At 43.1% G+C, this 23,963-nt stretch overlaps 1 protein-coding gene, 1 long non-coding RNA gene and 1 pseudogene across 3 annotated transcripts; 2 read left to right on the top strand and 1 right to left on the bottom strand.

Annotated features, from left to right (window-relative positions):
- The first annotated feature begins 2,439 nt into the window (after positions 1-2,439).
- LOC100834006 lies at positions 2,440-9,844 on the top strand. 2 transcript variants are annotated; one of them, XM_024458237.1, is made up of 14 exons: positions 2,440-2,708; positions 2,800-3,279; positions 3,377-3,519; positions 3,615-3,683; positions 4,189-4,299; positions 4,544-4,614; positions 4,695-4,828; positions 4,917-4,999; positions 5,113-5,370; positions 5,536-5,940; positions 6,030-6,105; positions 6,216-8,849; positions 8,922-9,065; positions 9,131-9,844. In XM_024458237.1, the coding sequence occupies exons 12-14, from the start codon at positions 7,426-7,428 to the stop codon at positions 9,639-9,641; spliced, it is 2,079 nt and encodes a 692-aa protein (XP_024314005.1). In that variant the 5' UTR covers positions 2,440-2,708; positions 2,800-3,279; positions 3,377-3,519; positions 3,615-3,683; positions 4,189-4,299; positions 4,544-4,614; positions 4,695-4,828; positions 4,917-4,999; positions 5,113-5,370; positions 5,536-5,940; positions 6,030-6,105; positions 6,216-7,425; the 3' UTR covers positions 9,642-9,844. The 2 variants fall into 2 exon arrangements, 1 of the variants encoding a protein (XP_024314005.1); XR_002962803.1 differs by lacking the exons at positions 6,216-8,849; positions 9,131-9,844 and having other exon boundaries at positions 4,917-5,370; positions 8,922-9,061.
- A 2,795-nt stretch (positions 9,845-12,639) lies between these two features.
- On the bottom strand, positions 12,640-16,741 carry LOC112270959. The gene is made up of 2 exons (XR_002963660.1): positions 16,504-16,741; positions 12,640-13,086 (listed from the first exon to the last, which is right to left on the bottom strand). It is a non-coding gene; the product is annotated as an uncharacterized LOC112270959 (long non-coding RNA).
- A 265-nt stretch (positions 16,742-17,006) lies between these two features.
- On the top strand, positions 17,007-20,096 carry LOC100833694 (annotated as a pseudogene).
- Positions 20,097-23,963: the final 3,867 nt, after the last annotated feature.

Raw genomic sequence — 23,963 nt, 5'->3', positions numbered from 1 at the left:
TACACACTTGTTCTTGAGTTTTTAATCTATATAATCTATAAAGCTTACCACCACTAAGTGCAATTAACTATATAATCTATAAAGTTGATCCCCACTAAGTGCAATTAATGTTTGCAAGTTTTATATGCAAGGTGTCCACATCATCATCCAAATCATGCACATCATGTGCATTCAAAGTCTCCACATCACCGCTCATGTTTTGTAGTACACTGGGAATCCATTTTGGTGCTCCATTCAACTTCAATATTTTGATACTTAGGATTTTCATTTTGATGTTGCATATAAATATTTCACCAAACACACATATTTTCATGTGCAATTAATGTTTGCAAACTTCACATGCAAGGTGTCCACATCCTCATCCACATCATGCACATCATGTGCATTCAAAGTCTCCACATCACCATCCGCATCGTGTGTTGTATTACACTAGGAATCCATTTTGACGCTCAATTCGAATTTAATATTTTGAAGCCTAGGATTTTTCATCTCCACGTTGCATATAAATGTTTTACGAAACACACATATTTTAAAGATATGTATGACAATTGTTTTAAGAATTCAGGTTCAGGAAGCTTCACTTTTCGGTTTCTTTGAAATTGTTAACGTTCTTACATTGAAACTACACTTATTGTTTTGTTGCTAGGTGTTATGAATGATAAAGTCGTTTTGTCCTACAATATTTATATTTCTTTTACATTAAATCATATTATTATCATTTGTTTCTAAAATCATATCTAGACATGCATATAGAATTTTCTGTGACAACACGCGGAGAATCAGGTAGTTAAAGAAATGGCTACACTCTAAACCATTTTACGGGCTGACACTATTGGGAGTCTGCTACTGCTAGAGTTCTTTGACGCCATTCTTAGGAGGCGGTCAAACGGGTTGCTATTATTCCACGACAACAAAAGTTGTGCGAGCATGGAGACGTGATGACCAGCTCAAGAACCCTTCGATCTACAAACCTGGATATTGCATTTTCCTGTCCATTTGCTATCCTAAATTTTGAACAAATATTGGGATCTAAATATGGAGTTTAGTAATTTTAGAACTAAAATTGACACCTCATCAATAATAGCAAGACCGCCAGTGTATTTTATTCTCCTAATTACCAGCAGATCGCATTTTAATCCATCCATTAAAAAATGATCGATTCGGTAGTCGGTTAGGAAAATAGGAGAATCCCGATCGACACGCAGCTGACTGGTTACTCTGTGTTGCGGGCCTGAAAGCGTGTCGGCCAGACATGGCAGTGTCTCAGCCTTGCCAGCGCTCCGTGGATCGTGCACGCCTACTGGTTCGCTCCCAATTCTCCATCTTAGAATTGGTTGCCGTGAAAAGGGGTCCAACCGTCCACCCATCAGCCGGCGCTGTTATTTCTACTCCCTTCGACTCAAATTTTCGTAAATATAGATGTATATATACCTAAGGCTACTCATAGTGGGAGTAACTTAGGTAGTAACATAAATGCCAACTAGTCATTTTGATGACATGCCATAGTAATAGATGAAAAAAAAGATGGAGGTGGTAACTTAGATATGTTACCATAATATCACACAAATCAAGACAAGATGAGTCTACACCATAATAAATGACACAATGCATGACACTGTAAATAAGTTACTAACCACTATGGAGGTACTCCCTCCGTTTCATAAAGATTTGCACGGTTTTGAACTAGAACCAGTTCAAAACCACGCCAATCTTTATGAAACGGATGGGAGGAAATTACATTGCGGGTACATGAACTTGGCAGCGATGTTCAGTTTCATCCATTAACTTGAAAACTCCTCAAATGACTCACTAAACTTGACAGCTTTGCTCATTTTAGTTCAAATGGCCAGATTCGGGCGAAATTCGGTCATGATGGCATGTGACGTGGATCTGGCCGTTCGAGTAGCCATCGCCGAACCCATCGGCGGAGCCATTCGCGTGGACGCCGCGTATGCCGGCCGAAGTGGGTTCACCGGCGAGGTGAGCGTCTCCCCATTCTGGAGATTCGAGGGGGTTAAACAGAAAAGATCCATAACCAAAAAATTGTGAAAAGCCCCCTCACACGACGGCCAGGTCCACGCTTGGCCGAATTTTACCTACTTTTAGCCATTTGGACTAAATGAACAAAGCTGCTAAATTTAATGAGTCATTTGAACAGTTTTCAAGTTAATGGATGAAAATGAACATCACTGCCAAGTTCATGAACCTGCAGTGTAATTTCCTTAATGGATGGAGTAGTAACATATGTGTATGTTACTATTCTAAGTTACTCGACCAGCATAAAAAAAAAATTAGATACCGTCACTTAATAATATGGGAATGAGCGAGTACATGGACGCCAACGAATCAGGGTCTAACACGTGGCGAACTGATGGGTCCTGCACCGCACGTCTTGTGTATAAGTAACCGGGCCGTTCCCTTCCCGTCATCGTTTTCCAAATCCTCCTCCTTTGTTTCGCAAGAACAAGATGAACACCAAGGACAGGGAAGGCCATGGCTGGCCGGCCTCCCCTCCGGTCGGGTGGTTCACCCATGAAAAGCTTTGCTTGGATGCGCTCTGGTTCCTCTCAGTGCTCTCAGATCGGAAGGGATTTCTTTCGAATTCCCTGGATCGGGCGGATCTGAGCGCAAGGGCGGCGCAGGCGCAAACCCTCCCCTTGGCTCCGATGGAGTCGCTCGTTATCGAGTTATCGTCGAAACCGATCTAGGTCTCTCTGCGCCCTTGGTTCTTTCTGGATCTAACTCTGTAATTTTCCATCTGGGTTGCATTTGACACGGCGAACGCGGCGGTGCATTCAGGACTCGGGATGGTCCGCCCGGCCCGCGGTCGGACCCGTACCCTGGAAAGTACCGGTTCGGCTCGAGACGAGCCCGTCGTGGGGTCCGGTGCACCACTCTGGCGAGCCCGACAGCCAGGCTGCACGTCGCTGCAGCGCGGCTCCGCTCGGACCTGGGTGTCGTTCCGGGTTCCGGCACGGCGGTCTGTAGGCACTGTAGCAGCTGGCACACTCGCCCGTTGCGTGTGCGTGACGCGACCACGAGCCCGATGCCTGACGCGCCGGTCCCAGCGCATCGTGGCGGGCTTTTGGTTCGGCGGCTGCACCGGAGCGCAATGCCATTCGGTACTGGGAGGGAATGCGTTCGCCGGCTGAACCCCAATGCCATTTAAACCCCCCGGAGGAGGAACCGTTGCCGAAGCCACAACTCAGCTGATCATCTAAGAAGAGCAGAGCGCCTAATCTCTCCTCCGCGAAAGGACGATCTCTGCGGAGAATCCAGGTCGGCGTCCTCCCCTCCTCCTCTTCCCCGCACTTCCTTCTTCCTGCATTCCTCCTCCGCCTGCTCCGAGGTTTATTCGCTTCTCTTCTCCAATCAGCTGCTACGAATTTCGGATTGGAACGAAGGAGAAGCTCGCCTCAGCACAAGGAAGGAGGAACGAAGCGGAGAAGCTCGCCTCAGCACAAGGAAGGAGAAGGCGCGGGGGCATCGGCATCGTCGCCTTCGTTCTCTGTTTCCAAGGTACGGGTAACTGCCTCCATCCTCTCCAAATTTCTTCGCGGGGGGTTTCATTTCATCGTTTCTGAACCTGCATTCGGTCGCGATCGCTGCATCAGTTTCTCGGACGCGGGCGGGCGGCCACGGTCCTCGACCCATCGTCCGTCTTGTCTCGGTCCCGGTGAGAGGTACGTACGGACGCTTCCCACATCCCCGATGCCAATTCCCCAGATATTTGTTGCCAATTCTATTGCATATTATATTTAGGAGGTATTCTGGTTTTGCATTTGGGGCTCGGTATGCATGTGATGTTAGAGCTGTAGGTTCATCGACTTACAATTCGGCCTCTCGAATGTACAGAAAGCAAATTTGGATATGGGAACTGAACTAGTTCAGTTCTACAGGTTCGTCTCATAGGCATGAACAAAATGACTCAAATCTGGTATATGACGATGGTTATGAAAGAATTTTCAGTAGCGAGATATAATGATTTGTGCAGCAGAATGCTTAACCTGCCAACACAACAGAACTGGTGCTACGTTTCTGTTCTTTTGTCTTCTCAGATAAATGCAGCCTGTGATCAAGATCTACACTAGCATTATATTACAGTAATATTGTGTCTTGGTCTAAATTTTTGTACCACTTCTATTGAAACTGTGTAAACCTTGACTGATTAATAAACTATATTTTCAGACATGGGGAAGACCAAGCGTATGCGCCATGGGCGTGGTGGTACTGGTTCAACAGCTTCAGCTGCTTGGTCTATGGGTCAGAGAGCTGCATGTCCTTCTCCAAGACAGGAGGGTATTAGCCTTGGCACTTCTGAGAATAAAATGATTGTTATGCCATTTAAATTTCCAGCTGTAGGAATAATACAACTCCATTCTGCTTTGTTTCCTCATAAACTGCAATAAAAAAATTGTCTAATAATACCACAATTCACTGTAAAAGTAAATGTTGAACTAGTTACAGTATAATGTTCCATTTCATCTTATGAGAACTGCAGTTGCACTCATTGTACTTACTTTGAGTATTTAAATTAATGCAGTCCCAAGCAATATGAGGGAGCTCGTGCCAGTAGTTTTAGTTGATCTCGAGCTTGGGACTACAAGCCCGCAAGTAGACCACTTCTGCATTCACAGATTGCCGCATATTGATACGAGGATGAAGGTTAACATATAAGGTACTACTATGTATAGGTGGTTGCAGGTATGTGGGCAGAAGCTTTTTGGAACTTTCGTGCGTGAGGTCTGCGTTAGAGTTGGGCGACGTGAGGACTACCCGCTCAACCTCACTGTCACTGTGGGGTGTCGGAGGGTTGTACCTGATGCAGGTAATACATTCCTTCGCCTCTTCAAAACATTATTTTGGACTGTTACATTTTCGTCTGCTCTTAATTTGGCTAATCTTATGTCCACTAGCTATGGATATGAGTATGGTGTACCAGTTGTACATGTCGAAGGATGATGCTCTTCTGTATTTGACCCATGGTTAAGCACTGAAGGTATTTTTTGCTTACCTCTATTCATGCCTGATACATTATGAACATTGGGTACATTTACTGATTCGTCTTTTTTGTTGGACATGTTTTCTGCTATGTTACATGGAACACTCGAGGCTGAGATAACTTCCATACAAAGATCTTCGTTGATTGCGATCAAACTATGCTTGCGCTTGCATCTGACTCATACAAACGGATGTTGATGGCGCCATGCTGAATTACTGTAAATGTGATATAGTAGATACTAAGTGCTGGACGACTCTTGATGTTTGAATGGTTCTGGTTAACGTGATGCGGGTTATGGTCCATTTAGAGTACTAGAAAAGCCTCAAACTGATGCAACTCAAATTCAGCTCAGCAGCTCGAGTTATCAGGTATACTCCATCGAAATATGCATGCTGCAAAAAATAGTGGATGATCTGTTTGACCCAATGAAAGTGGAACTTGCTGTACCACCCAAGTTTATGTCAAGTGTTCTTGTTAAGACTAACTTTATGGAGTATATTGCAGCATTGGTTGTTGAGCTACAAGTTTTGCAGGTGGGGTAGCATGATTTTATTCGGGGCAATCGCTTTTCTAAACCATTGAAGATGGCAGACAGAGAAAGAAAGGCGCTTTCTTCTTCATTGCAGGAATGAAACCGTTGGGCTCGTTTTTAGTAAACCTAGGGGGCTAAATGCAAAATTTTGCGTGGCAAGTTTTAGCATCATCATCAACCGGACAGTTCTAAGTAGATCAGTGGGTCCCACGGCAACTTGCCACGCGGCATATGCAGACATGCGGGCCCAGCACTAGTTGCCATCTGCCATTTTCCTCGTCTCTGAGCTCGTGCCCGACCTGAGACCCATTGCCCCCGACTCCAACAGGCGGCGGCGCAGTTGTTCTGGAAGACGCCGGCGGCGGTCCATTTGGGAGCGGCATTGCCTTGGGCAAGATCAAATCAGGTACCCGAACCCACAACCATGCTCAATTTCATCTTGTTTTGCTTGATTCGAGTCCAATGGCGCTGATTTCTTTCGTTCCCCTTTTCTAGGGTTTGTGGGGCGGGGGGTTGTGGGTTGGGCGGGCTTGATTTGAGACATGGAATCACCCGAACGGGCTCGTAATGAGTAAGTATTCTTTCTCTGAAACAGCAATTTCCTTCAATTCTAGCCGATTTGATATCTGTCGGTCAATTGCTTGCGGGGGGAGAAAATTGATTTGGTTCCGTGGCCTGTAGAAATGAAGAACCCATGGACGGAAAGGAACGTGTTAGAGTGAAGTTTCGTCCTTGCATTGGGAAGTTAGACGACGACAGTGTTAAGGTGATTAATAGGAATGCCATAGAAACGGGGAGAATCAAGGCGGATGGCATCAGTGTTGTAGATTTCATAGGGGAGTTGGGTAAGATGGTGGTATGGGGTTCAAGCCAAGAGCTGGAATTAGGTAGCTATGTGGGGAGGGGGAACTACCGGCGAATCACGACAGCTGCGCAGCTTTTTGAAGCAATCGTACACGGTCGGAGAAGGACAGGGGATCCTGAGATAACAATTTATGCGGACATAATTGATGGGAGGGAAGACTCACCTGTAGGATTAGTTCGGTCGCAAGCTGCAGAAGCCATGAACGACGCAGCATTCCTTGCAGACAGCGAGCCCGTGCGGAATGTGCGAGATTTCGGTCCGAACAGTCTTAATCCGCCAGAAGATTTGGGGTCGGGGCAGGGAGAAGGACCATCTGTTGATTGGAATAAAGTAGATATTGATCTGCCAACAGATATTGCTCTGCAAATTGTCAGCGAGGAAAAATTGGCCAAACTTCTTGGAAGTCGATTGCCTAATGATAAAAGGACGTTTCTGCCGCCCCCTCCTGAGCAGGGTGTGCCCCTGGATCAACATGGTGATGATTACGAAGATGAAGTTGAGCTCCTCTTTGCACAAGGAGGAGAAGAAGTAGATGACAGAAATGAAGAAGAGATGCGCACGGTTCATGACAAGGATGATCCTGATATATCAGTTGGGACGTTTTGGTCTAGTATGGAGGAATTGAAGATGGCTTCCAGGTCATATGCTGTGAAGAAAGAGTTTCAAGGGAGGACAGCATGGACTGACAAGAACAGGTTCACAGCTAAATGTAAGGGTAAGGATGGGGATATGAAGCCTTGTCGATGGTATATGTCTGCGAGAAGGCAACCTAACGGGAGGTTCATAAGGGTCAATCGGATGCCACATGACCACACATGTATGACATCCGGGAGGAGAATCACGAACATAGCCTAGGTTGTAGAAAAGGTGAAGCCCATTCTGACCAAAAAACCAAGCACAACTGCAAAACAACTTCAAGATGACTTGGAAAGGGATTACAAGTGCACTATTAGCTACAACACTGTGTGGAAAGGGAAGCAAATTGCTCTGAAGGATCTGTATGGTGACTGGGGCAATACATTCAGAATGTTGTACAACTTTAGAGCCGAAATGGAAGTGAGGTCACCAGGCAGCGTAGTTGAGATAGATACCTATACAAAAGATGATGGTAGGGTATTTTTTTCTAGGTTCTTTATGGCAATGAAGCCTTGCATGGATGGTTTTAAACCAGGGTGCCGTCCCTACTTGAGCATAGACTCCACTGCGTTGAATGGGAAATGGAATGAGCAGTTGGCTGCGGCCATTGCCCTAGATGGCAACAATTGGATGTTTCCAGTTGCTGTAGGCTTGTTTCAGTCAGAGACAGAGGCTGATTGGACTTGGTTCATGCTTCAGTTGAAAAGGGCACTAGGACACATGAATCCCTTAGCCATATGCACTGATGCTTGTAAGGGTCTTGAGAATGTAGTAAAAAATGTGTTTCCACATGCAGAGCAGAGGGAGTGCTTTGGCCATTTGTGGCTGAATTTGGTTAAAAAGTTTCAAGGAAAAGTTTTTGGAAGAATGTGGCCAGCAGCAAGAGCCTACGAGCAGGACACTTACAAGTACCATATGGATAAGATGTTGTCAATTTCTGAGGGGGGTTGTCCAGAATTTGGTGTATATCTGAAAACCTACCATTCTTTGTTATGGTACAGAAGTGGCTTTAATACGGATATCAAAGTTGATCATATCAATAACCACTTGGCAGAAAGTTTTAACAGTTGGATAAGAGATCTGAAGGGCCTGTCTGTTCATGAGCTCATTGACAACATCAAGATAAGATTAATGAATCTATTCAATATCAAAAGACAACTAGGTGAGAAATTGCATCAAGACAAACTACCAACAGTGGTTCAACAGCTTGTATACAAGAGTAGAGGACTCATGCACTACACTGTTGTGAATGCCTCAAGTAACTCTGCTGAGGTTATGAACAAAAGGAACATGAGGAGGCATGTGGTGAAGCTTCATTTACATGAATGCTCCTGTCTTGAGTGGCAAGCAATAGGCAAACCTTGTGAGCATGCTATAGTAGTGTTGTCACAGAGAGAGCACTTGATGATGGGGGAATATCTGCATGAATATTACTCGGTGGCCATGTTTAGAGCAGCATATGCAGGAATTATTGAGCCATTTACAGACCAATCACAATGGCCTGAAGTTCCACTAGGAGTTGACATGCATGCCCCAGACTTAACTAGAAAACCAGGTAGGCCTAAACAGAAACGTTTCAAAAGTTTCTTTGATCGTGGTGGTAAAAAAGGAACAAAAGGTCAAATGAAAGGGAACAAAGGGGAATTAACAGATGAGGAGATAGAGAAAGATATTGAGAAAGAGAAAAAGAAAGAGCAAGAGAAACTGAAAACAAAAGCAGGCATAGGCATCAAACACAGATGCACCAGATGTTTAGAAATCGGACATCGTGCTAATTCGCCTTTCTGCGTTTTCAATGTTCCTAAACCATCAAGGTAAGAATTTTGCAGTTTTGACTTTGTATCATAATGCTTGAGATTTTAACATTACCTTCTTCTTTGTTCCAGGGGTCGTGGTAAAAACAAGACCGGAGCAGGATCTGAAGAATTTCCTGAAGATGCCCCTCACCTTGAAAAATGCACTGCATGTCTAGAACCTGGTCATCGTGCTGGTTCCATTTTCTGCGCCCTAACTCCACTGAAACCTAAAAGGTAAGAATTTTGCCCATTTGACTTTGCAATCATAATGCTTGTGATTTTGACATTTCTTTTTGCAGGGGTCGTGGAAGACCGAAATCTGTTGTTCAAGAACAACTGCCAACTGAAAATGGTGTTGAAGAACAAGGGCCGGCTGAAGATATTGCAAAACAGGTGCCAGCTGAAGCTGTTGCGGAACAAGTGCCACCTGAACCTGCTGTTGTAGAACAGTTGCCAGCTGAAGCTGCTGAAGCAAATTGGGAACCGTTGCCAAATGATAATGGATATGATTGGCCACCTGAAGGTGATTGGCAAACTCATTGTGAAAATGCAGAAGTTGATGATTGGCCAGCTGAAGTTGTTGAAGGTTCTGAACATAGTGAAAATGCTAAAGACGATGATCTGATTGTTGAAGGTACTGACAATTCTGAAGATTGTGACCATTATGAAGATTTAGTGATTGATGAAGACAAAAAGAATGTCCCAATTGGTGTGCTGGTAAAGGAGTATCGCAAAAAAAGGAAGAGAGGAGGAAAGAAGGTGCTGAAAAAAGAGTGTTCTGTATCTGCTTTGTATGGGAGAGCTGTGTGAGCTCATTTGTGTTGACAAACATTTCTCTGTCATTTGTATTGAGAAACATTTGTGTTGAGGATTATGTGTGAGCTCATTTGTGTGAGTTTCATTTGTATTGAGAAACATTTGTGTGCCAGATTCTGTGTTAATCAGATTATGTGTATTACTGTTCATTAGTGAGGATTAGTGTTAATCAATTGTATTGAGAACCATTCATACTACCAAGTTGTATTGAGAACCATTCATATTATGTGTTAATCAGATTATGTTGGGTTGTTTTCTCACTTCGAAAGTGGGTTCCAGGCACTCCCTTGAGCACAGGCATAGGGTGCTGGAAATGTGCTCCAAAAGTGGGTCTTAGATAGCCAAAATGGTCCATTTTGTAAGCATCATCGAAAAATAGACTTGCTTTAAATTGGAAAGTGATTGCAAAATGGAACATCCTTGCAACGTTATTGGCACAGCCAAAATTTCAAATCATTTTGACAAAGTTAACTTGCTCAAATTCACGGTTTAAATTTGAATAACAGTATCTTAGACGACTCTTAAAGCCACACTGCTACATGGAAATTGAAATTTGTACGTCAACATGTCATCTCCTTACTAAGTTGTACACATCTGCCAAAATTGAATTCATTCTGAGCAACTAGAATTTCAAATAGTTTTCAAATTTATTTGACCAATTTCAAATGTCAGGCCTTTTTGCATACCGAATTTATTTTGTCATTCCACAATTAATTCAGTACATACTTTAACCTCCTCCATGCCAAATTTCATAACATTTCATCAAAAATTTAGGTGTCTTTTTACAAGTATGGTGATTTTTAAATGATTTTCAAAATTTAAAAAAATCAAATTTAACCACAAACTGAAATTTTAATCTTTCATGCTGGGATACTATCCAATAGTAGATACTGGTCCAAATTTGAAGTGATTTTGACAAGTGCTTCTAAGTGAAATATAAAAATGCGACAGAATCTAGAACATTAGAGTGAGTGATTCAAAAACATGTCAGTGGGATGTGCTAGTTTCGACACAACTTATGATCATAATTATTCAAAATCATCTGAATTTTTTTATGTGATCTCAACATGACAAATAAAGAACACTTGCAAGTTTTCAGATTTTTCTGATTAATATTTCCTTTATTTTTATATTTCCCATCTTCAAAATCCCTTAAAAGTCCAAAAAACATGCATTACTCGTGTCACATCATTAATATTGTCATGTTTCAAACTTCTATCAGTAGTGGGAGGATCTTATGAAACTTCCATACCAAAGGAAAAGTTCATTTGAGTTCTCTATCGCTCCGTTTTGAATTTCCAAAGAAAATCATCAATAATTCAAGTAATGTACGAAATATAGTATTCTACCTCCAGAAATTCTGAAATTTGTACACACGATGTAGGTGACACTTATATTGTTGCAAAAAAATTTAGACTCCAAATATCATACAAATGGTACATAGTCTGCCCCAAATACAAATTCTGCAGAAATATTTATCTGTCCTTGTACGCTGGCTTGCTCATTAGAGTTTTGCCCAAAAGCTGATCAGTATCTCTTCATTACCCCACTGGCCAGAGAAACATGCTTCAAGCCATGCAACCCGCGTTCGACTCTCCACAGCCCTAGTTGTTAAAGGGGCCACTTTTTTTTTACTATGGTTCCCTACTAACCCCTAACCAGCAAAACGTACAGATTAAACCACTTCTGATTTGCAAATTCACAGGCAGCACTATCTTCTTCCCGCGATCAACAATCTCCCATGGGGTTCTCTCGAGCCACTTCCCCGTTCTCACTCACTCCCCTCTCTCCTCACTCCTTCTCTTTTCCTTCTCCACTAAGGCTCCTTCTTCCTTCTCTCCTCCAACCGAAATCCCCATTCCTCCCAAGCTCAAATCCCTAGCCATCAAAATCCCTTCCCCTTTGTTGTCCTAAGCTCGAAGGAGGCAATGCCGGAGGGGGATGAGCTCGCTGCCGCATTTCGGCTGCTCCACATTGGGGATGAACCAGCCCCGGTTCTTCCTCATCGTGACCTAGCTCCGACGGCGGCAACTGCGCCGGCGGCGGCGACAGTGGCTGCTTTTAATCCGGATCCGACCGTCCCCGTCCCGCGCGTAGCTGCTGTCGGTGCAGCGCTCGCCGGTTTGTGGGCTGCCTGTGCCGGCCTTGCACGGGTTGTGTCCGGCCTCATCGGCCACGGCCCGCTCGGGCCACTCATCGGAGCAGCAGGCCCCACCAGCGTCGTCCACAGGCCACAGGCGCCCCAAGCTGCTGGCCAGCTCCCCCTCGTCGAGCCGCTTGCTCCTGGCCAGCTCGTGGGTCACGGGCCGCAAGCGAGTGCCCAGCTCGTCGGCCACAGGCCGCAAGCGGGTGGCCAAGCTCGGCATGGCTCCACGGCCATGGTGCTTCTAGCTGATGTGGCAGGATACAAAATCCACTTCGTCGCCGCCATTGATGGCTCAGGCACCCGTATCCAGACGGCAATCGCCCCCATTGCAGCATTTGGTGCCTTCGCATTGTGTCTCGTTGGCTCTTTTGTGCGCTGGCGTATGCCTCGATTCCATTGGCTTTCTAAAGGTGATGGAGTGCAACATCATGCCGGAGGTGGAGAAGCAGGACCACGAGGTGCAATCCGGGCTGAAGACGAAGGCCTCGTCGTGCTTGGCGTCACTAGTCGTTATGAGCTGCGGTTGGCGGTGATGGGCAGCAGCCTAGATTGGTGCACCGCTTCTGTGATGGTCGTCGCTGCGATTTGCTTGGTTGCTCTCGTGTGCCAATTCATCTTCTAAAACAGAGCATGAGCAGCGAGAAGCTTGGAGATGGTAGCCAGAGAGAAGTAGGGATCTTATATATGCAAGCGTCCCACCTTTTGGAGATGTTGTAGTTAGGGGACTAGTTATCCTCCTAGATGTTGTGGTTAAGCCCGTTTATTACGTTTGGTTTGAGCCTTTTGTTAATTTCACGCAGTGAAATGGGCAGTGAAATGGGGGCTGCAAATCAAACGACTCTACTATTAGAACTCCAGAATTATGTAACCGACATTAAGTACTGCATTACACCATTCTGTTACATGGATCTAGTTCTTATTCTCAAATACTACAATAAACCATTGAACAACATCTTCTTGCCATTGCCCTCACAGCAGCAACACCAAGCAACAGCAAAGCCCACCTTGTCCCCTGCTGCAACTAAAATCAAAACCCCACTAAAATCAAACCCAACATCACAATACAAGCATAAAACAATTTGGCCACTTGAAGTTCTTCTTTCCTCAACTCCACAATCTTGCTAAGCTTCTCATTCATGCTAGTCATCTCCTTCAAAAACAGCAATGCTGCCTTCTCACTGCCCTCAGGTCTGCCCTCGGTGTCTCCTCTTCCCTCCCTTGCAACTTCCCCTCCAATTGAAGCTTTTCCACGTACGAATCCATCCACATGAAGAAGGTGCATTGCCTCAGTAGCTACAACAACATAAAAGTCCACATCAATTTTGTCAATTTCGGCCCCAATTAACCACAACCTAAAATTCTTAAATTCCTAATTGAATCAAAATTGAATGCCAAATCAACAAGCAATTACCTTTCCAGGCTGTGGCCAGCTCTCACACTTGACGAATTCGCAGCCGAAATTTTCCGTGTCCAATTTCTTGCACGTCAGGCGGACGAGGGGTTCGACCCGTGGGCAATCGGGGCACCGGGTGAGGGGAACTACCCCATACCTCGGCCACACGCTGCTGCGGGACGACGAGAACGACTGAGTCATCTTCTTCACGAAAGCTGGACGGCGAATCACGGCTAGGTCTAGCTGCGCACGGCGGTGCCAACCTGGGGAAGAACCGGGGCCGGCGAAACGCAGATGCGGACGGCCGGCCTGGAGTGGAGACGCGGGACTGCGCAGTAGCCGAGCTGGAGACGCGGGGCAGCAGTAGCCGAGCTGGAGACGCGGGCCGGCGTAGCAGCGGGGGGTGGGGGCCTGCCGGTGAGATGGCGGCGCCGCTGTCTGGATGGAAATGGGGAACGGGCCGAGACGAGACGCGGGACTGCGCAGCGGCGGGGCAGTCTCTACGCGGGGCAGCAGGAGCCAGCTGGGGACGCGGGCCGGCGCAGCAGCGGGGGGTGGGGGCCTGCCGGTGAGATGGCGGCGCCGCTCTCCGCCGTTGTCTGGATGGAAATGGGGAACAGGCCGACATGAGAGGGACGGGGGACGCCCCCTTTTATTTTTCAAGGTTCTAATTTTTTTCCTCCCACGTAGACCCCACAATTAACGGTCAAAGTATGACAGTTAGGGCCCACCTGAAGAAGGGCAAGTACTGACAGGTGGGACCCGCGCCAACGGATAAGTTCTGACATGTGGGTCCCCCACGCTAACTAACAATTCCTATACAGCATCTTAGACGACTCGCTTTGGCTTTTTTGCATTTCGACCCAGTTGGTGTATCTTGTGAGCCAGCGCGGCGTGGAATGATTCGCATCGTCAAACTCATCCTTCTGTGCCAGCGTGAGGCGAGTCTGCGCTTCAATGGTTTCCGTAAGCAATTATCTCATTTTATTCTATTTATTCAAATTATCAAGCTTCAATCATCCGTTAGTATTAAAAGATAAAAACACAAGACCCACGGGGGGCCTACAAATTAGCTACCAGAGGAGTTGAGCCCACAACCATTGGGTTCTACTAGAGCCCCTAACAAGCTAGAGACCTCTGTCAATATTAACTACGACATTCATTGATCTACACTTGTGAACATTAATTAAGCTTACTTGACTTATACTCCATGAAGTAGTATACAACTGTATAGCACTAATATGCACGAACTGAATAAGAACGATCTATCATGTATGGCCAATTTTAGATCTTCCAAATGCTCGCGAACAGAAGCTCTTACTAAACATCTGTTTTAGAGACACTGATCAATGTCAGATGAAGCAATGGTTAAGAAAATGTACTACCATTCAACTAACCGTACATACAAGTTATCTTAAAACACATGACTTGAAGCTCTATTGTTAGATTGGGGGCACCCAGACACACATTGTAGATTTTATTGTCACTGGTTAAATCCTCAGCTGGTTAATCGACAATTTTTTTTACAAGTAACCCATGGTATGACGACAGCACGTAAATGTTCCTGTTGTTGAATCATTGTAGAGTTCTTCACTTTAAGGCCGCTGCTCCTGCTAATGCTAAAGCCTCGGGTCATTTTTTTTTTCTAATGCTAAAGCCAGTATTTTTTGACTACTTGTCTAAAACTTTCTGTGGCAGTAAGATCAAGTGCATGAATCATCTAATCATTCTAAAATACACCTGATAATAAAGTTTGCTGATTCTAATCTAATCATTGCTTTATTGAGATCAGAGAAGATAGAGGCATCCGCTGGAAATTTTTATAGGCAATACAACCCCAAGTTCTTTAAATTCTGTTTATGTGTATTAATGGTTCCTTCAAAATTTTAAGGGATATAAATAGTAATTCAGGATGCCTTTGGGATGTTCTAGCTTCTCAGACCGTAACTATCAGTTGTGTATCCAGGAAAAAAGAGTCTTGTTTCGTGCCCATAGATCTTATAAATATCTTTTGTGTGCAAACTGTATGAATCTTTATTTTGTCATTGTAAGAAGCTATAGCATAGAGCTTCATATACATATTCACTGTTTTGAGGATTTAGTAAAACTTGTATTAAATCCGTGCCAATCTTCTATATCTAAGTAGGAGCACCCCACTACTTGATTTTTCTCAACATGTGAGCATGTCACATCATCACATCATTAATTTGTTCACACATATTTAGTAAGAAACTTATGTTTTTTACACATGCATGCAAGCATGCTATTTTTCATCAAGTTATCTCCACTAAGTAAAGAATATATCGTAAAATTTCATTATATGTTTTCAACTTTTGGATACTCTTTCGTTGCTACTTAATTTCACTTTGTATGTTACCTAAACATTTCCGCAACAATGTGCGGGGCATCATCTAGTTAATATGAAACTGAGGGAGTAGTAGTTAGTAGTATTCAGATAATGAATTCAGTTTTAACAAGATAGAAGGCTCAAGTTGTTTTTTTTACATGATAATAATATATGTGTCTGCACTTTGTTGCTTTGTATCAATTTCTTATTTGCATGATGACTTGGAAGAGCTTCAGAAGAGAAGGGAGCTGATTAGATTTGATGACAGTTGGCTGTAAGAAGGAAAACATCCAAACAATTATTTGGGAATCTATGTTTGTGATTTTGGGATACATGGCTTATAGGCCAATCAGATGTTTTAGTGTTTTAGCGTTGGGGGTTATTTTGATGTATGATATATGTAATATTTTGTATGAAGTGGCAAATTGGTTTGAGATCAAATACTATTATTTTGTACTAAATAACTAATTGGCTTCAACTTTTTTTAAACATATTGCATAATCTTTCAAATTTAATATGTTGGCCAATCAGATATTGACACATGTCACCCCTGCTTGGCCTATGAGACGTTGATGCGTGTCACCCTAACTTTTGTTGTTCAGTGTCATCGCATGGCCACTTTGCTACTCCCTCCAATCCATATTACTTGTCGAAATATTACATGTATCTAGACACTTTTTAGATATGAATACATCCATATTTGAACAAAATTGAGTCAAGAATTTAGTCTCAGAAGGAGTAGTAATTATGATGATCTTCTCACAAATTCAATGGAACCAAATAGATGCGTGGTTACCTAAAAAAAAAAGATGCCTTGCGGAAGTGTTTCTTGTGCTTCTAATGCAAATATAGAGGGGACATCAAAATTCCTTCTCATACTTCATACGGATAAAGAAACACAAAATGCTCATGCTAATTCTTCAAAATCGACCGAATCATAACTTGATTGCGAAATCAACAGAATAATCACCTGGAAGAAATAAAGGATCACAACTCCGAGCCACTTCTTGTCTACACCATCGCTGGAACCCTGGAAACAACCTGATCTCCAATCACAAGTTTTCTTCCTCGTACTTGCGGCATCGTTGGTTGAAGCAATAGCAACAGAGAGGGTCCCAATGACCCAACCTCAACCTGTAGAAGAGGCCGGTCGACGGGGAGGCGGGCGCCGTCACCGGCCATCTCTGAAGGGCTACCGGAAGAGACAAGGATAACAGCAGCGACCCGTCGGCTAGAGGGGAGAATCGGAGAAACATGGAAGAGGAAGGGGAAGGACTGGGTGGGTAGACGGCGATGGAAGGGGAAACTGTTCATAGATTTACATTGGTGTTATGGAACCGAAGTCGGTTCCTTTCCGTTTCGGTTTCACTAGGAAATCGATTGCCCTCGACGAATCCGTCTCCTTTCCAATCTCGGATCTGCGGTCGGAAGCGGAAACCAAGCCAGTATATCTGTCGAGGTCACCTCCAAGAGTCGAAGCCATCAGATTCAGAGGAGACAAGCCACCCGCCGGCCATCAGAAAAGCTCCACGGCGACAGCCACCTGCCTTCTCCGGCGCCCGGCTGCGTGGCTCTTCCTCGCGGGCCGAGCCTATTTACAACATGGTGGTGAGTTCCTCTTCCTTTCCCTAAAAAAAAGTTGTCAAAATTGTTGAAAAATATTTATCAAATTTGCATCTTCTTTTTATATCTTTGGAACTGTTAAATTATATGCTTGCGAGTTGCGACTATTCAAATTGCATCCTTGAGGCCTATTAAGCCTATCAAATTTGTATCTTTGGGGCTGTATACAAATTCCTTTTGAGGATGTTTTAAATCGTAACTTTCAAACTATCACAGCTAGAGCCACGTCGTTTAGAAAGTAATAATTACAAGAAAACTAACTCTTGTATGTTTCCGTGACAAATGAAGAAAATAGTTGGAGATGACAGGCTCAGCACCTTGCCTGATGATATTTTGGTGGACATCCTTAACCGACTCGATATCCGCGACGCCGCAAGATCCAGTGTCCTCTCCAGACGGTGGCAGCATCTTCCCGCTATGCTCTCTCGAATTAAGATAGATGTTTTCGCCTTTCGACCTGAAGATAATCCTACATTCTGCCTTGATGAGATTGTTCGGATCAATGCAGTCGTCGCTGAAGCAACAAAGAGCATCCTGGCACGCAGGGATTCAAGCCGAAAGACCATCAGCTCCTTGTGTATGGACTTCTTCCTTAGAGAAGATGACTCCATTTCCATCGGAAATGCTGTTGGCCGCACCATGTTGACCCACAAGGTTGACATAGCTGAATTCACGGTTCTGACAGAGAAGAATGATATTGGTTGTGATGATGACGATTTAGTCCGCTATGGGAGACAATTCAGGTTGTTCTTTGATGCTTGTCCAATTGCGTTTGGTGGTCTCACACACCTCCGACTGATGAATTTGAGTTTAAGTGAATTGGACATCTCAAATGTCCTCATTACCTGCAAGCGACTAAAGAAGCTACGTTTTTTAAATTGTGACTCGGGGAACCCGACCGTGCTACAAGTTGAACATGCTCACCTTTGTGAGCTTGCTATTCTTGATTGTTCCTTTGAAAGAGTTGAGCTCAAGTCACTCCCGAAGCTAAAACGGATGACCTTTGATGGTTGGATCTCTTACGAAGATCCACTATCTATTGGTTATGTCCCATTGCTAGAGGCCTTAAGCCTCAATAATATTTGCCTTAGCTGGCACAAGATGGTCAAGTTAAGTAGGTTTCTTGTTGGTACTTCCTTGCGCGACCTCAAGTTGGGATTTGAATGCGAAAAGGTAAGTCAAAGACAGGTCATTTTGATATATTCCCTTCGTTCTATATTAAGTGACGAAATATTACATGTATCTTGCTTTATAGGTATGGATACATCCATATTTGAGCAAATTTGAGTTACTTCCTCCGATCCATATTAATTGTCTCAAATTTGCCCCAATATGGATGCATCTATGCCTAAAAAGCGTCTAGATACATGTAATATTTCGACAATTAATATGGATCGGAGGGAGTATTTAATATGGAGTAAATTTCAAGAAACCACAGGTTTTGGGGTTCGGTTTTCAAGAAGGCACAGGTTTGGCGTCTTGCCACAGAAAACCACAGGTCCAGAGCCTAATTGTTTCAAAAAACCCAAATGACTAGGATTAGGCATTTTGACGGCGAAACTGACAGATATGGCCCACAAGTAAGTCGCCACGTCAGACAATCTCTCTTTTCCCCAACCCCCTCATCTTAGTTTGTATTTGCACCCAACTCCAAATCACATTTAAAAAAAAATTAATCCGATGGCAGCACGGTGCAGGGGCGGGTCGCCGGCGGTGGGATGGGGCAGGCAGGAGGCGGCTCGGGACTGGGGCTGGGGCAGACGGAGGTGGAGGCGGCGCCGGGCAGGGGCGCGGGGGCAGAGGCGGCGCCAGCGTGGCGCCGGCGGAGGCTGGGCTGGGCGGGGGCAGATAGAGGCAGAGCCGCCGCCTGCGGCGCGCCGCCGCTCCCCGCCGAGCTGCTAATTTCCTGTTTTTTTTTATTTAATTTGGAGTTGGGAGCAAACTGCAAATACAAACTAAGATGAGGGGGTTGGGGAAAAGAGAGATTGTCTGACGCGGCGACTTACCTGTGGGTCCTACCTGTCAGTTTCGCTGTCAAAAGTGCTTAATCCAGGTCATTTGGGTTTTCTGAAACAATTAGACTCTGGACCTGTGGTTTTCTGTGGCAAGACGCAAAACCTGTGCCTCCTTGAAAACCGAACCCCAAAACCTGTGGTTTCTTGGACGGAAGGAGTATATATAGTACTCATATATCTGTGTGGGTTTGCCTTTTCTGCTCATCTCATGGTGTGGTTTTGCAGATTTGGGTTCAGCCAGAACATCTGACGAAGAGGCAGGCATCTGTGTTCAGTCAGCCAACTAAATTTTTTGTATCTAGATAAAATTCCTGAAGGTTATGATCTCACCTGGACATTGTTCATTCTTGAAGTCGCACCTAATCTGAAGGAGCTATTCCTGACTGTATGTTCTTTCGCTAAGCTCATCCCCTTTTTTCCACTGCTGAACTTCATGTCAAATTTACAAGCTGTTGGCATCAAATCCAAGTGCCTACGAAATTAATAACCTTTTCCCATTTACCTTGTGTTGTCCGAATGCATACAGGTATGGGACCACCTCTGTGAAATGTTAACGGATGAGGAAAGGAAGGAATTCATGTATAGTGAGAATAAGGGTGTAGAGTGGGAACCATCTGCATCCAGTTTCCGGCACCACAACCTCTCCACGCTCGTCATCTTTGGCTTTGATATGCGATACATGGTGGGGTATGTCAGACGTGTCATGGAATCAGCAGTGAATCTCAAGGATGTGTTCCTATATGATAAGCTGGCATGTAGTAATTGTCAGGGCAGCTGTCGAGATATTATTTATTTCCCCTTTGCCGAGAGTTTGCAGTGCTTGGTGAATAAAAGCATAACCGAAGGGATCAACTCAGCTGCATTGGTTCACTTCCAGACAGGCGCCATGAGGGCCGAACATCATGAAAAAAGGAAATTTCCATAACAGCTCGTTTGGACCAATTATTTGGGCCTAAAATTCTGAAATTCATTTTGAGTTCTACAAACGAACTTGTTTGGTTGGCATGCAATTGTTCACAGGATTTCAGTCTCAAATTCCATGGAATTGCACTATAACTAACCCCAAATGAAATCGTCTCCCACTCTACAAATCCATGTGGTAGACAAACATGTTTTTTGAACAAGAAATTCAAATTCAACCAAATGAAATCCTATCAAAAATTAGATTTCATTTCAATGAAATGAAACGTTGGTTGCCAATCGGGTTGTAAGAGTTTTCTCCAAGTCTCTTTCAGCAACCGATATAATACATTGTTTAGCAGAATTTGCATAGCAACAATACATGAGCAGCACGAAAGAGAACAAAAGAGCATAGCAGAATTGGGAGAGGAATGCCGGCTCTGATCTACATGTACTTTTTTTTTTGGACTAGCAAGGTGCCCGACGGAACACATATTGTCTTGATGGTCAACTTGTAAGGGAACAAATATTGGGAATATTGAATACTGAAAATAAGGTGTTTTTGCCTTTGTGACAGAATACATATCATCCCCATACCCAACTGATAAAAGTAAACAAAGACATGCAATACTAAAGTATTGAAAAACGATGATAAATAGTACACATCGCCGTCATGCCCAAAAGGGTAAGAAGAATGAAGATTGAGAATAACAAAATGACCTTGCGAGCATAGAAACTTGATTTATATATAGGATATATAGGATGTGTTACATAAATATAAACAAAAAACAAATTTGCTTTTACCATTTCAATATACGAGCGAATTACAAACAATATTTTTGAAACATAGGAAATGTGAACCTGAAGTTTTGGAGCTACGGGGCATGTATTGACCACGCTACTACTCCCTCCGTCCCATATTAAGTGACTTTCTATTACATGTATCTAGACGCTTTGTAAGCATACATGCATTCATATTTGTGCAAATTTGAGTCACTTAATATGGGACGGAGAGAGTAAATCACAAGTAATTTTATATATAAATGGAACCTCCATAACACTCGATGAATGAAAAAACCAGCATGATTAAGTAGAAAACTCAACTACACAATTTTCTTTTTCCTACAGAAACGTCTAGTAGATAGTAAACTTCCAAACTAATAAAAAGATCATCTTACTTGTGCTTTATCTGAGCACGCAGATCATCAGTGCACTTTCCCTACGACATCAGCATTAATTGGGGGGTACTAATCATTAGCAGCAACTTGTTTGATTAAGACAACAACACAGTTTCCAGACAAATTGCCTTGGTGCATGACTTCAATATCCAGAACCACCAGTGCAAGGGCTCATACAACATGAATCTGAAAGACACTACCAAACGTCGACAGAAAGAATACAATGAAACATGCTTACCAGTCTGCAACTTTTAGGTAAAGAAAGAATTTGTGTAATGCTACAGCTGGTATAAATATACTTTACTTCAAATCACTTTTGCAGGAGGAATTCAGAATAGAGTTGATAGGTAAAAGGGCATTTTCTCAAGCAAAACCATAAAAGTGTGAGATTGGTTCCTTCATTGATAACAAACGTGGAAGAATTCAGTTTGGTTTTTAGTGTTCACAGTTCAGTCGAAAGAGAAAAGATATCAATGAAGTGCTGCATGCCAGTGGAATTAAAGTTCACTCGCTGTTGACAAAAGTAAAATACGTTTTGTGTTTACATGGCAGGGCTTCAGAGAAAACTTGAAAGGTAATAAAAATTGTGCTCACAATGTTCCAATAGCTCATTCTGCTCAATCTTGAACTTATATTAAAGGAACTATCAGTAGTGCGTGCTACTACTTGACTGTTTTCCGGGAATCAAAAGCACAATACTAACTACTGATCATTGGTGGACAAACTCTATACTGTACATAAAGTGTTTGATGAATTTCTATACAGATTTGGGTATGTCTGGTATATCATGTTGTTCTTCTTTGTTTGATCCTTTGTGCCCTCACCCGATCATCAATAGCTTTGTTATCACTTATCTGCTAGGCAAGTCGAAGGACTATCTATACCTATTATTTGAGAAAACTGCAGAGAAATTGCCTTTGGTAATTGGATAGCAACTAATGGAACTGTGAGAAAAATCAATTTGTATCTTGCATAAGAGAGTTGCTGATTTAGTGTTTGTTTACTGAGATCTGTACTTATTATTTGAGAAAACTGCAGATAAATTGCCTTTTGTAATTGGATAGTAACTAATTTTTTTTTTTGAGAAAACGCAAAGCTTGCGTCTCGATGCATTGATAGAAAGAATATAATTACAAGTCCAAGAAAAGACTGATACAACCGAGCACTCAAGACAACACCACAAACAACGGTCGCTGGATAGTACTAATGGAACTGTGAGAAAAATCAATCCGTATGTTGCATCAGAGAATTGCTGATTTAGTGTTTGCTTACTGAGATATACACTGAAGACAATATAAAAACCAACGGTAGCTGGATAGTAACTAATGGAACTGTGAGAAAAATCAATCCGTATGTTGCATATAAGAGAGTTGCTGATTTAGTGTTTTCTTACTGAGATATATTATTTTGCAGCTAACTGGTTGCATTCAAGTAGTAGGCCACATGAGAATCTCACATATTCTGGTCTGTTCTTGATCACAAAAATATTAGAATGTACCCACAAAGCTAAAATGCGTTGATCGCCGAGAAAAAAATATATATACAAAGAAACAAGCATGGTGGCCACTCTAATGTTAGAAATCGATTAGCTCATTTCAGTATACAAAAAGTTTTTTGACCATGAACGTCCTGGAATAATCCCGTGCGCCACGAATTTGATAATTAGTGAGTTTATACACATAATTAATATAAGAAAATGTTGCACAAAACATACACAATTAAAGAACAGTACCCTTTGAGCTTTCTCCTTGTTCCGATGTGGCAATTGATGTGCAAGTAGGAAATGTTGCTAGTTGGCTCGGTACATCTACGTCGTTCGAGGAAGAATCAGTCAAGTGTCTGGTATTGGATGGCTCGCGTATGGACAAGCATGTTGAACTATGGCGCGCGCCACTCAAACACGATTTCTTTGTTTTCAAAATAAACTGTGAAATCTTATCTTATTTTAAAAATTATGCGAATATAAGTACAAGGAGTGAGGTAAGGACCTTGCTTTCCCTTAGCGGTGTATTGGCTTGGACGCCGTGGCATTTTGCAAACAACCCTTTACTCAAAAGAAAATATCAGCTAATTACAATTGCCCGCAGCATGCAGAATAAGGCTGGGCTTTCATGTTATAACATAGCAACACTATATACTTCCAGGCCTGTAAAGCATAAAAATATAAGAAGCTTCCTACAACATATAGATTGACTCAATATTCTCTCCCATGTCAGCAATGATGAAAAAGAGCACCAATCTGAAGTTCCCAATTTGCATTTCAGTAATTAAAAATACTGCCAAATTGGTAGTAAGAATTCCCTCTTGATATTGAGTTGTTATTTTTGTATTGTCAGGTCAATGTTCTTGTCAACTTAACTTCTGCTTTGTTGAAGTGCGCTTGAATTTTGTTATCAAGTATCAAACTACTCATCCTTCATATCAAGAAATTATGTGACCTTGCAATTACATATTAGAAACCTCATGTTTTTTTATTACTCCTTAACTATATAGAGCCCTGAAAATCTAACCTAGAAATACAATTATTAGCACTTCAGTAATCAGATTATTCAAGTTCCATTTGTAACATTGTGTGTACGTGTAGGACACCAGGAATTTGGTTCAGAGTATGCTGTTGCACGTCCTCATCAAACTGTGCTACTCCAATTCATTGGGAAGGCATGGGAAACAACTATGAACTGAAGGAGAGAGAAAGCTAACCATGTTAACATGAT

The sequence above is a fragment of the Brachypodium distachyon genome, chromosome 2, assembly GCF_000005505.3.
Source record: "Brachypodium distachyon strain Bd21 chromosome 2, Brachypodium_distachyon_v3.0, whole genome shotgun sequence".
Lineage (NCBI taxonomy): Eukaryota > Viridiplantae > Streptophyta > Magnoliopsida > Poales > Poaceae > Brachypodium > Brachypodium distachyon.
The sequence above is the reverse complement of the archived record's forward strand: the minus strand, read 5'-3'. Positions and strand labels throughout refer to the sequence as shown.

Coding starts and splice junctions, on each gene's coding strand:
- LOC100834006 (XM_024458237.1), top strand. CDS start 7,426: ATGTTGTACAACTTTAGAGCCGAAATGGAAGTGAGGTCACCAGGCAGC. Junction 8,850..8,921: donor AATGTTCCTAAACCATCAAG/GTAAGAATTTTG, acceptor TCTTTGTTCCAG/GGGTCGTGGTAAAAACAAGA. Junction 9,066..9,130: donor ACTCCACTGAAACCTAAAAG/GTAAGAATTTTG, acceptor TTCTTTTTGCAG/GGGTCGTGGAAGACCGAAAT.